The sequence below is a fragment of the Rhyacophila brunnea genome, unplaced genomic scaffold (assembly GCF_057557595.1).
Source record: "Rhyacophila brunnea isolate RB1 unplaced genomic scaffold, BYU_Rbru_1.0 scaffold_14, whole genome shotgun sequence".
Lineage (NCBI taxonomy): Eukaryota > Metazoa > Arthropoda > Insecta > Trichoptera > Rhyacophilidae > Rhyacophila > Rhyacophila brunnea.
Window position 1 is genome coordinate 28,233,799 of NW_028232796.1, and position 15,156 is coordinate 28,248,954.

Consider the following 15,156-nt stretch of genomic DNA (forward strand, 5'->3'; position numbering starts at 1 on the left):
TAGTGAGAAGTTTGATTTTGTGGGGCAGAACTAAGTGCATCAATACCAAAGAGATTACCAATCTCTTTGATCAATACCGATATCGAGTGAGGTTGTTCCTACACGCAAGTAGTTTTCCAAATGCACATCAGTGATTCGGTTCTCACACGGGATTTGATATGCTTCATCTGACTAAACAGCTGTTCACACGTGTAAGTGTTTATGTTCCATTTGTAAATTTCCCGGTAATAAAATTCACGTCTACGGAGAATGGCGTTACAAATGCAGCAAAAAGCAGACGGTGCTTTTCAAAATCTTGGGCCAATATCGAATCTCAATTTGCAAAATTAGCACATCTATCGGCAGCATTAAATTTGATATTATTTTTATTTTCTCACTAGTCCACGGGGCACGGGTTGGCCACCCATGGTCTAAATCGATGTTTCTTAAATTTTAACAAAAATATATAAGCAAAATAATTAATTCCAATTTCAGTGAACAGATTGACGTAACTTTTTTTTTTTTATTATTCAAAACCTTTCTAAATGTACCTACCGACTTTTACATGTATTTTTGAAATACTAACCTTAATTATATTTTTTTCTTGTTACTTTTGGATTAATTGTTTATTGATTTAATAAACTTTTCTGGCTATTTTTCAATAACAACTTTACCTAGAGACTTTTGTTTTACAATAACTAGATGCTACCCACTCGCTCAACCTATTCGATCCATGCTCTGTACCAAACACATATTGCACAAAATAACATGTGATTTTGTCAAACCTGAGACCCACGACTTATAGAAAACAGCCTAGATTTCATCACGAAATTTATGAAAAGAAGATCTTGTGTGTAGAGGTGTATGGCTGGCGGCAGATGGGGCAGGTCTGCACAGACAGGGCGCATTTGGAGCACGCAGCCACGTGCCCGCATGGGTTGAAGCACATACTACGTTCTGCATTTAAGCAAATTGTGCAGATCCTGTCGTTTGCCAGCTGCTTGATCTCTAATTCGCGGGAGATCTCCCCGAGGGTCGAGGAAAAGCTAGCGGCCTCGTCAAGTGACTTATTGGCCTGCTTGACTCGATTAATGTAGTCGTCTCCCTTCATCGTGACGAGGTAGTGGCACTTGGGGAAGAAAATGGCGTGCTTCTCCCAGGGTTCGTCATCATTCTGCCACCCCTTAAGGCCGCCCCCACAATAGTAACACCTTGTCTCGTTCGAATCAACCACGTAGTAAAAACCTGCTTCGGCCAGTGCTTGCGGAGTCTGCTTCATCGAAATGGTACATTTTTGGAACGATTCGACGCGGGAGATATCGGTGCGGAAGGCTGGGTATTTGATCGTCAAGATCTTGGAGGCGTAGATTTCATTATATTCCGCACCTGTTAACAGGAGAGGGATGGGTGGGAATAACATGGATGTGTCAGCATCGGACTTGGGTTTGCCGTCATCTGCGATGGGGACGAATCTACTTGTCGAGTCTACTATCGCTTCGGAAAGCGATGTCTGCAAGTCTTCGACGGTCACGAATTCGACTGCACTGGCATCGAAAGACGGTTCCGACACACTTTGTATCGGGACAAGTATACCTGTGGCTTCAGGATACGATGTCGATAAGGCTTTGGTAGAGACAAGTTCATCTATTCTAGTGATGAGGTTGGATTTTAATGCGGTTTTATATGCACCATCGTTTAACAATGTGAACAAGGCTCCGGAGGTGACAGATCTACGTGCCTTATTGGAAGACGGTTCTGACACACTTTGTACGAGGACAAGTCTATCTGTGGCATCAGGATACGGTATCGATAAGTCTTTAGTAAAGACAAATTCTTCTATTGTACCAAAGTCTTTGATGAAGTTGGCTTTATTTGCGGTATCGGATAATGATGTTGACATGCCTCTCTTGGTGACGAATTCATCTGCCTTATCGGAAAACGATGCCGAGAACTCTTTGATATGGTCGAGGTCATCTGCAGCATCGGAAGTCGGTGTCGACACACCCTGTTTGGGGTCAAATAAATTCGTTGGATTGGTCAGTATCGGAAACATATTATCAATAATATCGCGGCAATACTTTTTAGGACAAATCTTCAGAGATTCGGAGCAGCCGTCACACATATTTATATTGTGACCACACGGTAATAGAACCTTCATTACGGGATTATTATCGCGGTGTTTACAAGATATTTTAAGAATTTCATTTACTTCGAATTCCTGCAGTTTTTGTTTAATACGCGTCAATTCAATTCCATCTATATTCCTTGTGACATGCGAGCACGATTCATTTAAGTGGACATGCATTTCCCACACGTCGTCATTGTCATCCATGAAATAATCGAAAACATGTCGCAGTAAAGCAACGCCGCATTGGAAACATAAAATCTTGCCGTGACTTGCAGTAAAGAATCCCGCATCAGCCAAACTGGACGCCAAAGAATTGTCAATATCACTACACATTTCAAAGGACTCCAGTCTACTTGATTTTTTTTTGTATGACGAATATACCGCAGTTGTTTCAGTTGCCTCTGAAGAAATATTTATAATGGGTGTGACCCCTGAAAATGTAGGGCAGTCTTTGAAAAAGACTCTGTGATCACGGTCAACATTTGTGATGGACTCAAATGTCTTCAGTTTCATTTTGCAGTAGAAGCATTTGATACTATTGGATATTCCGTAGTAGTAAAATCCGGTCTCTCCCAATTTCACTAAGTCTGTTTTGTGGTACTTGGAGGAAGGCCAATGCTGAAGGGTGGCGAGTCTGTCTTTCTGCGTGGACAGATCGAGGGTTGAGAGATAGTTATCCCAATCGGTGATGAATTGGGGGTATCCATCTTCGTCACTTCTCGCTGCTTCCGGTTCCATTGCCGCTATCTTATCTATTCTTGGCATCGGTGGCAGAATAGTCGTATCCAAAAGCCTGTAAAAGAATGTAAAAAAGAACATTAGTACACGGCTAAGATACAAATAATATATTATCACAAAATCATTTCATTGTGTGTAAACTAGCATTATTTCAATGTAAAAGACGTGCAAATTGAACTAGTGTAAACTCTAGTAAAGTTAGAGAATCCTCCAGATAACCTTGCCATTGTACAGAGTGACAAGGATTTGTGTGTATACGCAACCGTATAATTGTATTAGTAAAATCCAGGCACTTGATTGGTTTACTCACGTACGCCGTATAATTGTGTTAGTAAATTCCAAGCACTTGATTGGTTTACTCAAGTTTTAATTTAAGAAAAATCTATTCCAAATGGAAAGGTTAGGTGGAGGATACTCTACACTACACGCTAGTATCTAGCACTTGTATCGTATGTGTCAGACGCTTAGCGGGCTTTCAGACGGGATACCGGTAACTAAATGGGAGCGTTCAGACGGAAGACACACGAATCGCACTTTTTTTAAGCCACCTGCGTGGCTGAGATTCCGCATTTACACATAACTAAATCTAATTTTTGTATCGCCACTTCTATGGCACACATGTAAACACCTTGACTGCGACAAATTCAAACTTGCAAACATAAATCGCAAAAGTTGGGCCACCATCTACTTTTACCTAATATATCAAGACGTTGGACACATAGTTTGAGTTCGAGTGTTAAAATTGATATTGTTGTATGAATAAAACATTTAAAAGTAAGTATACAATATTCATATTGTTTATTATTATTAATAATTAAGTAAGTAATATTAAAAAACAATACAAAGTAGGTAGAATTAATTCCACATAATTTTAATAATTGTTAGGACTGGTTTGATCAGCTTCCATGGAATGTCAAATAATACAAAATACATAATCTCACAGATATATTTATAGGTACTTAGGTAAGTACCAATAAAATAATAAAGGCAAAATTATTTATTTAATGTATGAACAATAAATAATTAAATACAATTGAAGCGAAGAAAACCGGCCCTGATAATTATAAAAGTTATGTGAAATAGGCACTATGTAGGTAGGTATAGGTATATTGCGTGTTATTTTGTAATTAATACAAACAATATCGTTCCACCAAGAATTGACAATTTCAACCCATAGTGAGTTGTGACACAACGTGTGGAAAGTACCTATACGACATACGTGTGGAAATAAGTTACATTGGCATAATGTAAACACCAAAACACCAGATAGGTAGGTATATTTATCGCAAATCTTTGAGATGTATGTACAGCATGGCCCCCACATCCTGAAGCGGGCCCCCATGCCAGGATCTTTGGTGGGCCCACCTACCTATCGTTAAGGTTAAGGGCAGTGTGATGCTCTACAGCAATGTTTCCTAAATTCTACAAGGGAATTCTCATTTAAGTACATCGATCAGCTTATCACATCAAATTGCAACGCACAACCACATATTTAAAACAGTTCTGTAGTAAAGTAACGCCACAGGCATTTTTTTAACTATTAGAGTAAATTTGCGATGTGTGTTAATCTCACTTAGCTGGTCGACTCTCCACGCCGGGCCCCTCCTTTGCCCTGGCCCTTAGAGCCTGTCCACATGGCGCGTTTTTACGCGCGAGTGACAAATCGCGCGTTCTCCAGGTACGACTAGAGTTGGGGTTCAGGAATTTCCCGACGGGAATTCTCGAGAAATTTTCGAGATTTTCTATCCCGAATCTCAAAAATTTTAATTTTTAACATTTCGGGAAATCCCGGATCTCGAGAATCTTTTCTCGGGATTCGGGAAATCTTTATTATCAAATATTAATTGAAAAAACGTATATGAAAAAAATGGATAGAAAATACAAAACGTTCAAAAAATGATCAGGGCAATGAACACAATTAAGCCAACGTCGACTCTAAATGAGCGCAATTTTTGCAACATCAGGGAATTTTGTATATCAAAATCGTACGCGATTGTCAGACGCAGCGATTGACAGTCTGTGTTTTTTTAAATTCCTTTTTAATAAGTCATGATTTGAAATATTTTTGTTTTCCTACTTCTATTTTGTTTGTCTTCTTACATAAATAAAAAAAACATATTTATTTGGAATTTGTCTGTTTTTATACTAATTTTAGGATTTTTACAGGTTTTTTTTAAATTTCCCGATATCTCGAGAATAATTTTCTGGAAATCCCGAATCTCGAGATTAAGATTTTCTCGGGAAATACCTAACTCTACATGTGACCCAATTCAGCTGTCCACAAGCACTCGCGCGTGACGACTGGGCAAACGCCAGACTCTCGACCTCGCGCGTGTTGTGCGCGAGTCGAGGTACTATGCCGCCAATTATTGCGCCCAGTAACAACGCGATCGCCAACGTGCGCAGAAGAGATGGAGCGTGAATACTTCGATACAGAAATATTTATTGATGAAGTTGAGAAAAGGAAGGCTATATGAGACATGGAATCTTCTGATTATTCTAATAAAAATATAAAACGCACAAGCTGGGAAAAGCTCGATGAAATATTTTGTAAACCTGGTGATTCAGAAGGACAAAAAAAGCTAGGTACGAAGATGGGTCAATAATTCCTTAGAAAAAAGCATTAAAACAGTTTTTATTTTTGTATTTTTTTTTTATTTCTCAACATAATCTCCTTGGAGCTCAATACACTTGGTTAGACGTTTCTCAATTTTTTTTAAACCGTCAGAAAAATAAGTTTTCGGAAGGTCCTCAAAATAAGCATTTGTCCGATCGATGACTTCTTCATTTGAAAAAAAACGTTGTCCACTTAGCCATTTTTTTAAGTTTGGGAAAAGGAAAAAGTCACTGGGGGCTAAATCTGGCAAATACGGTGGGTGGTCGACCAATTCGAACTTCAATTCTTCAATTTTAGCCATTGATCGTAAACATGTGTGAACACGGGCATTGTCCTGATGAAAGAGGATTTTTTTCCTGTTTAAATGAGGCCGTTTTTCTTCAATTTTGTTTTTTAGCTGGTCCAATAAAGATGCATAATAATCCCCTGTTATTGTTTTTCCTTTTTCCAAATATTCAACGAAAATAATTCCACGTGCATCCCAAAATACAGTAGCCATAACCTTACCAGCTGATTTTACGGTTTTCGCTTTCTTTGGACATGGTTCGCCTTTCGCAATCCACTGCTTTGACTGTTCTTTCGTCTCGGGAGTATAGTGGTGTATCCATGTTTCATCTACTGTCACAAAGCGACGAAAAAATTTATCCGGATTGCGTTGCATGAGCGACAACAGGGCTTTAGAGGCCACCACCCTATTGCGTTTATTGTCGACTGTGAGCAAACGCGGCACCCATCTTGCAGAAACTTTTTTCATGCCCAATTTGTCATGTAAAATAGAAATGACGCTACCTTTTGAGATCCCTGTAACCTCAATTATCTCACTCAACTTTAATCTTCGGTCACTTAACACCATATCGTGGATTTTATTGATCATTTCTGGTGTAGTCACCTCTACAGGACGTCCTGAGCGTGGTTCATCCTTTGTTGATGTACGACCACGTTTAAATTCATTTAACCAGTTATAAATAGTTGCAAGTGAAGGAGCAGATATGCCGTGAACTAAATCCAACTCATTTTTTATTTCCTTTGCTGTTAACCCTTTTATATTAAAATGTTTAATAACAGCTCTAAACTCAATTTTCTCCATTTTTGTAAACAAGCAAATTTTTTTTTTAAATGTACGAAAATAAAAAACAACAACCCGACCAATCTGATTGAAACTTCGCAGCATACTGAATCGGTAGTGCCGCTGCATGAAAACAAACCACTTACAGTACTAGTCGCGCCACCTGTCGGCTTTTCTAAGGACTTATTGACCCACCCTCGTAAATGAAAAACTTTATTTAGAAAATAGTTAGGAGCTCTAACAATGAATTATAGTTAGTTATATAGTTATAGTAACTCTCAGTACCTAGAGCTATATTTCAATTAAATTTAGTAAGTACTTATTATTATTAAAATAACATGTTGTTCAATAAATTGATGAAGTGGGCTTTGTGAACATTGCGACTAAAAAATGATAGTTTTATTATCATTTATTAGTTTCCCTAAATAGGGTTTGGTACTCACATGTTATGAAAAGAATCAGATATCACAGCAGTTTCATTTGACTACTCATGGAGTGGAGTTATGAAATATTTTCTTTAAACAGTGGCGTGCCAATATTAATTTATTTAATATTTGTTTTCAGGCATTTCGCTACAGAAAAGGTGGAAAGTTCTTCGGGATTCATTTGTTCGAGAAATGAGAAAAAATAAACATACATCATCTGGTTCGGGAGCCAAAACCAAAAATAATAATAAATAATAGGTATATCACTACTTAAAATTTGATGCACTATGTACAGTCTATTTTATCGTTGTTTGCGTCGTTTTCATCGACGGTACACAAGCCACAACTCAACCGCTTCCTCGAGTTCCATGTTGAATACTGAGCGCAAAGCATTTTTGCTACTCGCGCGTAAAACGCGTCATCTGGGCGTAATGCAATTTTAGTAGTCGCACGCTTTGCGCGCGCAAAAACGCGCCATGTGGACAGGCTCTTAAAGTGCGGCCACACCGAAAACAAGTCGCGCGACAACTCGTTAAATTTTACGATAAGCATGATAATTATCGTAAAATTTCTTAAGCAATTATGATAATTATCGTAAAATTTAACGAGTTGTCGCGCGACTTGTTGCCGGTGTGGACCAGGCATTAGGCTACAGCCCTGCCAGTCCCACCTGTACTGCTGTCACTGCACCACGAGAGCCGCCGATTATGAATTTAAAAAAAAACAAACACATGGCTAGCTATATCATTCCAAATTTTAATACTACGTCGACATACCTTATCTCCATCGGCAATTTGACATAGCCATGATCATTTTATCATTCCAAATAGATACCTTGTTTTGGATACCCATCTCGAATGAATAAATCGTGTATAATATTTTCTTATTTATGTCCGTACCCGTTTTTCATATTTGTATACGAAAAATGAATAGCGTGTAAATAGATCTAGAGCTTCCAACCCTGTTTTCACTGAAACCTGCTAACCGGGTAACCGCGGATATGTAAACTAACCGAAAACCGGGTAAAATTATTAGTAGGTATATGAACAACTAAAGAGACAAACAGCGAAAATAGCGTGTGAAAGCTTTTTCATAAACGTCGCGTCATAACAAATAATCAACCACTCAGTCTTACGCTCAAGTAATAAAATCGCCTGCCTAAATTACTTTATTACTTACTTACCCTTTAAATGGCTTACTTTTATTGTTATTGATATAGTGTTAGTCAAATTCCATAAAATAAATAATTGCGCGGCAAATCTGTGGAATATCGACAACTGCATTGGGTTTTTTGCTTAATCCCCTAAATTGAGTAGGTACACGTCTTGTCTTGCCCGTAAATATTTTTTTTTGTATAAAAATATATTGTAAATAAGCAACCTAACCGCTAACCGGATAGTAAGTAATTTTCCTCAGGTTAATAATAATTGGAAGCCCTACTACATGCGTCTCATCATTTTTGTTTATTAGATTAATTTTTCAACCCACACCATTAATAAAATGTGTATTTGATGGATGACAGTAAGTTAGGTATGAGACAAAAATGTATACTTTCTGTTAATATATTATTATAAATGCGATTAATGTTATACCTATTTAGAATTACCTGTTGTATGTAAATATTGCTGTACTTATCGTGTTATTACTTAATCTTATAATATTATGTGACGTATAAGTTGAATGGGGTTTTTATAATTATATTTAATATTTTTCATAATCATTCTGTACAATGTGTTATTTATGTTCATTCATTTCATATAAATATACTTTCTACAAAATCCAATTAATATCCTTTTTTCAATTTCTAGAAAGTATATTCCTAACTAATTGTGTGTGAAATTAATAAGTATGTATGTTAATTTAAAAACGCGTTAAAACACTAATAGTAGTAATATGTAAGTATTTAAAATATGTTTCGTATTAAGTAAATCTTTCTAATGAAACGTAGTCATCAATAATGCGGCTCTGTGTGTGCATCGAAGGTCATTTTTTGTGCGTCCACACATTTACTCACACTTCTAAAATCCTACTTCACTTTGAACCGTTTGCAGTATAGGAGATGAGAGTTCTATTTATTTTCTTTTCTGTGGTTACACCGAATGTGCGAAATTAACTATTACATGAAATGCGCAAAATTTTGGCTAATTCATGTAATAGTCAAGCCTGTTGTCTTATTCATGAATTAGGTAAATTTTCTGCTGAGTACATGAATTCGCCAAGGTATGGAATTCTTGAACTGTCAACATGACAGAAGAAAAAGTAAATTTAATACGGATGGTTTTATTAGTTATAATTGGACATAATATAATATTATTATTGTTAGGTTAGGTTTTGTAATTCTGAATTAAACTATTCAACTGAATGTCCATTTTGAGGTTAGCTATCAAGTGTCAACAAACTATCACAAACATTCAATCGACCATTACACGTTTGATACCCAAGCACGAATCAAATCGCGAAAATACTTTTCAATAAAATTCTTCCGTTATCATATTATAGTTCTAGATTTTTTTTTGCGCATAGTAAATGGAAATTATCGTCATTGTAGGACGACATATGACACATTTGTTTAGTTTGATTAGTTGCAAAAAAATACCACCGGAGCGCGATCATCTATTTTGACCATAGATAATATGTACATTTTGACCAATGCATGAGCATTTGATACATTTAGTTTAGTTGCAAAAAATACCACCGTAGCGCTATCTAATTTGTCCAATACATGAACTAGGCAGAAAAATTACTGCCGAATTCACGCACTCTTCAGATATTTTGTCTAATTTATGAATAAGGCAACGGGCTTGCATTTTTCATGATTTAGGCAAAATTTTGCCCATTTCATGTAATATTCAATTTCGCACATTCGGCGTAACATATACAATTATACTGGCATTTGTGCTTACTTTCGATACGATACCAATATGAAGAATCGATACATCTTACTCTTAGTTTGAGGTCACTTTGGCAAAACCCCACCTCTCTCTCGACGCCAATTTTTGAACGAAGCGTTATCGAAGTCATTCAATGAGAATAGCACATAAAAGTGATTGGAATGTATGAGATTTTTTTATTTCTAATTCGATTTTGACAACCGCGACTAAAAACTGCCGAAGGCTTTAAGACTGAGCTGAACAGGAACAAGGTCATTCATAGTTCATTCAGAGACTAATCTCAGCGTTGAAAGGACGTCATTTTAATTCAGTCTAACCTCAAAAACCTCTAACCATCGGGGATTTATTTTAAGGAACGCAATAATTATTATTTACAATTCTCGGTCGAATGAATATCATTATTACTTTTATTATTATTACCTCCAAACATAACATATGCGACGTAGCCTGGTGCCGGCCGACGGAATACAGGGCTGTCAAAAAATTTAAAGTTAAAAATAGCTTACTGTACAGATGGAATAATTACATACTTCCAAGCGTCAAACGGCATACAACATTCATCTAAAATAATTATGAAAAGACTTGCTTGAAATGCTTATCAAAATATTTCACATATTATCTGATGATGTGTATTTTGGATATATCGTAATATGTATCTGGTCTCATTAAAATTGCTATTAAGTTGATATAACATAGGAAAATCTGTAAATCATTAAAATTTTAATTTCGTTATAGTTTTTAATTAAACCGGTGCAATTACATATTAGATTTAAACACTGTTGTACTGTGTGACTTTTATAATATCAGATAAAACTGTAGTATGTCAGCAGAAGAGTAAACAAAACCCAGCTCATGGGATAACCGAATGGTAAGCAACTGTATATATTATATTTTCCCGCCAAATTGCACACAATTAAAAACAATTTATCATAAAAACAAGTAAGACGTCTTTGACAGCCCTGAGTGATTGATTCGATAAAGTCGGCAGTTTTTTTTGTCTTGTTCTCTGCGATCGCTAGCTTTGAAAAAAAAATCTATGGGTGACCACGTTAATAATCATTTTTTATGAGTATAAATTATTTCTTGCATTGGCTTTTATTAATTAATAATTATTGTACCTACCAACTAAAAGTAAAGTTGCGTTACTTCTTTGTAAAAGTGTCAGACTAAATTAATTAAACTAATCGGGTAAGTAATAAAAAGTCATTAATTGAGTTAGCATTTACTTGGTAGAATTCCATTTTAAAAGAAATGAAAATATAATTAATTTTATTTTCATTTCTTTTAATAAAAAGTCACTTTCTTTTATAATAAACAGACATCACTATATTAATTTTTTTTAAATATGCATTAGAATTAAACAATATGTACCTATTTTTTTTTAATAGTTATGTAATAGGTCTTATATATTCAAAATAAATACTATTCATTAATAATGTTTTTTGGATAGCACATGAAATAAAAATGTAGGTAGATATGTATTTCAACATCCTTCGTATGTTTAGCTCTCGGACAATTTCAGGTTAAAACGTTATTAATATATTATTATTAAGTTTATATCGTGGCTATCCATCATATTGGTTGCAATGTTTTCCACCAAACACCTGATTAACAAATTGAATTTAGTAACATTTACGTAAGTATATTAGAAGATATCATTTTTTGGTCACCCCATATTTTATACACTTTGACAGTGTTATGATTTAAATTAAATAAGAGATCATTATTATTACTTTAGACCAAAGCATTGTCGGCGACCTTTGCATATTACCAGTAGAGCAACAATTCCGGACCACATGTAAAAAAATCATATTTTCAATTCTCAAGGGCAATTCTGTAGAGCGTCCCCTTAAGCTTCACACGCTTCGACGGTAACAGTATCATCCGTCCATTCCACCACGATTTTGTGAACTCTCTTATCAGTTTTATCCATTTCATTACGGTTTATATTACAATTTTATTATTACCGCGTAACTGTTTCTACTGGCAAGATAACGTTCGAAATAAAATACAGAAAAAACACTTCCCGCGCGATCTATGCCCCTAAACAATAATAATTGACAACACGTTTGATAATGATCATATAATGATATAGACGTCACAGACAAGGAACGAGTGTCACATAAAATTATCGAGGTGTTGACATTGAAGGCTGTTATAGATCCTTTGACATATATATGACATCGTATTTACACTCTGTGACAGAGGACGACACAATGACGTCCCTAGACAAAATGCCGCCCCATTGTTTATACAATATTTTTTATCATCTCTGCTCGTGTCGTTTCTGGTCACGAATGACATCGAAAGGCAATGGAAGTAAACTAGACATCGCGAACTCGACAAAAAATTACAGTCCTGTTAAACCTTTTATGTCAATTAATACATTTTTTTTTCAACCAGTGAGCGGAATTTTTAAAGAAAAGATATTTTCGATATTAAGTACTCAGTTTAGGTAGCTATTTCCATATATACCAAATGATTCTTCTCGATTTGCCGCCCTTCGAGTAACTGCCGCCCCTAAGCGACGCTCAATCTGCATACCCCCACGGGACGTCACTGGGACGACAACATAAGAAACGGGGTTTTCAGCATTTATGTGACGGATCGTCATTGTGTGTAATCTTACCCTTACACATTTTTATTGGAGTGTGGTTGAAACATGGCCCCCACAAGGGGGGGAGAGGGGCTGACAGGGCCCTAGCCTGGGGGGCCGGGCTCAGAAGGGGCCCGGCGAGGCGAGTCGACCAGATAAGTGAGATAAACACTCATTACAAATTTCCTTTACTAATAAAAAAAGTCGCCTGCGGCGCTATTTCCCTTAACTAAATTCATTATTTAAAACTATGTGGTTGTAAGATAAAATTTTTAATTGTGTATCAATACTCTCGGCTACTCCATAATTTAAATGGATATATTAAAATATACAAAAACACACTAAATATACACATTAATTTTATCGCATACACCATTTGGAAAACATTAGTGTAGAGCGTCACACTGCCTTTATCCTTAGTGATAGGTAGGGGGGCCCGCCAAAAATTTTATCCTGGGGGCCCGCTTCAAGATGTGGGGGCCATGGGTTGAAACAGACACATAGGTAAATATATTGTCTATTGCACTATTTTTAACACAAATGCCATGTTTACGCATTGAAGTAAGAAGGCAAGCAATATATTTTTTAAGTACCTATATGAAGTAATAATACATTATAATATAATGTATTAGTACTATAATATTATTACCTGTTTCACCATGCGCTTTTCAAAAATAAAGATTTTGCCAATCGATAACACATAGTATGTAGTTTAGAATCAGTTACAAGATATAAATAAAATAAAAATAAATAATTGTTGGTCTGACATGATAATATTATGATATTAAATCGAACGCTTTGAATAGAAAATATGGCTGGAATTATGGGATAATAAGAACAAATGCAGTTTCTTGTTCGCATAATATGGTTACTTATGAATAATAGGTATTGATTACTTATTTATAATATAAGTACTTACCTAATTCTACTGAACTCCTACGGTGTAAATATCTAAAATATTCATATGAACATCTCACGATATATAAATGCCGAAGAATGCTTATCATCTCGGTTTTTCTTAATCCTAAAAATGTTATAATGTACATAGGTAACGCAATATGTCGAGAAATTGACAGATACGGAATATAATAAAAATTACTATAATTGTTAGGTTATGTCCTGTCTGGGCCGTTATCACCATATACTAATATACTTTATCACTTTGAGAAATCGTCAGAGAATGGTTTGAATGGGTTTGATTTTCACTGGAACCAGTGTTGCCATGTCTACTGAAATTTCAGTAGATCAACTGATATTTTTTGCCAATATACTTCATTTTTGATTTTTTTTCGAAATTCAAGAAATCTACTGATATTTTTGTGTTTCTCCATAATTGTAAATGAACTGAGGATTTTTTTTAATAATAAACTTGAAATGATTTACGCATGACCTTTTTTGATGTTATTCACTTCTAAATTTACATAAAAAGCATTGTAACTCTACCCAAGAGCGCCATTTTACCCATTAATATCATCATTGTTTACAATAAATTAATATTATTAGTTATTGTTATTCTTATTAGTTTTAAATCATATCTAATATACTACATTTTTCAAAATCTACTGAATTTTTTGTCAAAATCTACTGAAATTTTAAATTTTGACTTGGCAACACTGACTGGAACAGTGAACCAAACCAGTGAAGCCATCTTTTTCAATGCTGATTATAGTACAATGGCAAAAAAATTATAGTATTTCTAAAAAATATATAGTACAGGAACATTTTTCGTCTAGAATCCTTTAAAATTATAGTATTTTGGTATATTTGCCCTAAAATTATAGTATTTTCCATTTTTTACGGAATTAAAATTATAGTATTGTACTATAATTATAGTATGGTTGGCATCACTGAACCAAACGTCAAATCTCAAACTGTTTCCGGTTTACTTTCTACGCATGCGCATTGCACCATTTCGGATGGTTTCGGACGGTTGGTTGCTCACGCGCCGAACACTGGCTGGAACAGTGAACCAAACGTCTAGTGTTGCCATATTTTTGTCACCGAATAATAATTGTACGCAGATATAAATTTTAGTATTTTGGCAAAAAATATAGTACTTGTTGAATGACCTCTACTTTTCGGCATTTTTAAAAAATTGCACCTTCTATATCGTACATAGAACGCGGGCCAAAATTATAGTACAAAATAATACTATAATTATAGTACGGTTGGCAACACTGCAAATGTGAAATGTCAAACTGTTTCCGGTTTACTTACTACGCATGCGTATTGCGCCAATTTTGACCTGTAAACCCACTCCAAACGTTAGCTGGAAGGCACTTTATAATACAGACGTCCCTTAATGGGATTATCTTCTATATTTTTACTCAAAAATAAATCATGTACTTACAAATTAGTTCAAAATTTTGTGAAAAAAGTGAGAACACAATAAAATTATTACACACACCACCGTGGCCACTTGCATGACAATCAGCGTTGCCAAGGCCAACCTGTCGTATCATATTAATATTATCACTAGCTGAGCCAGCTGGCTCTCGCCAGTCTGTCTCGCTAGGTCTTGCAGACAGCTTGGCGTCCTAATGTATGGTATTGGATTTTAATAAAATTGTGAAGTATGCAGAGACGGCGCCGTTTGACATTTCGCTGATTTTTCACTTTTACAATTTGCAAGTCCTTACTTTCGATATAAATTTGGCGTCGTATGCAGAGTCTATTCTGGATTCACCATCCCATGCTGTTAGACCTAGCAGAATAG

General features: G+C 35.6%; 1 protein-coding gene across 3 annotated transcripts; it reads right to left on the minus strand.

The window, feature by feature from the left end:
* Positions 1-378: 378 nt before the first annotated feature.
* On the minus strand, positions 379-14,900 carry LOC147075828 (uncharacterized). 3 transcript variants are annotated; one of them, XM_085942137.1, is made up of 3 exons: positions 14,791-14,875; positions 13,360-13,464; positions 379-2,900 (listed from the first exon to the last, which is right to left on the minus strand). In XM_085942137.1, exon 3 carries the CDS (start codon positions 2,870-2,872, stop codon positions 812-814), a length of 2,061 nt encoding a protein of 686 aa, XP_085798263.1. In that variant the 5' UTR covers positions 2,873-2,900; positions 13,360-13,464; positions 14,791-14,875; the 3' UTR covers positions 379-811. The 3 variants fall into 3 exon arrangements, with proteins under 3 accessions (XP_085798263.1, XP_085798265.1, XP_085798264.1); XM_085942139.1 differs by lacking the exon at positions 13,360-13,464 and having other exon boundaries at positions 14,791-14,900; XM_085942138.1 differs by lacking the exon at positions 14,791-14,875 and having other exon boundaries at positions 13,360-13,612.
* Positions 14,901-15,156: the final 256 nt, after the last annotated feature.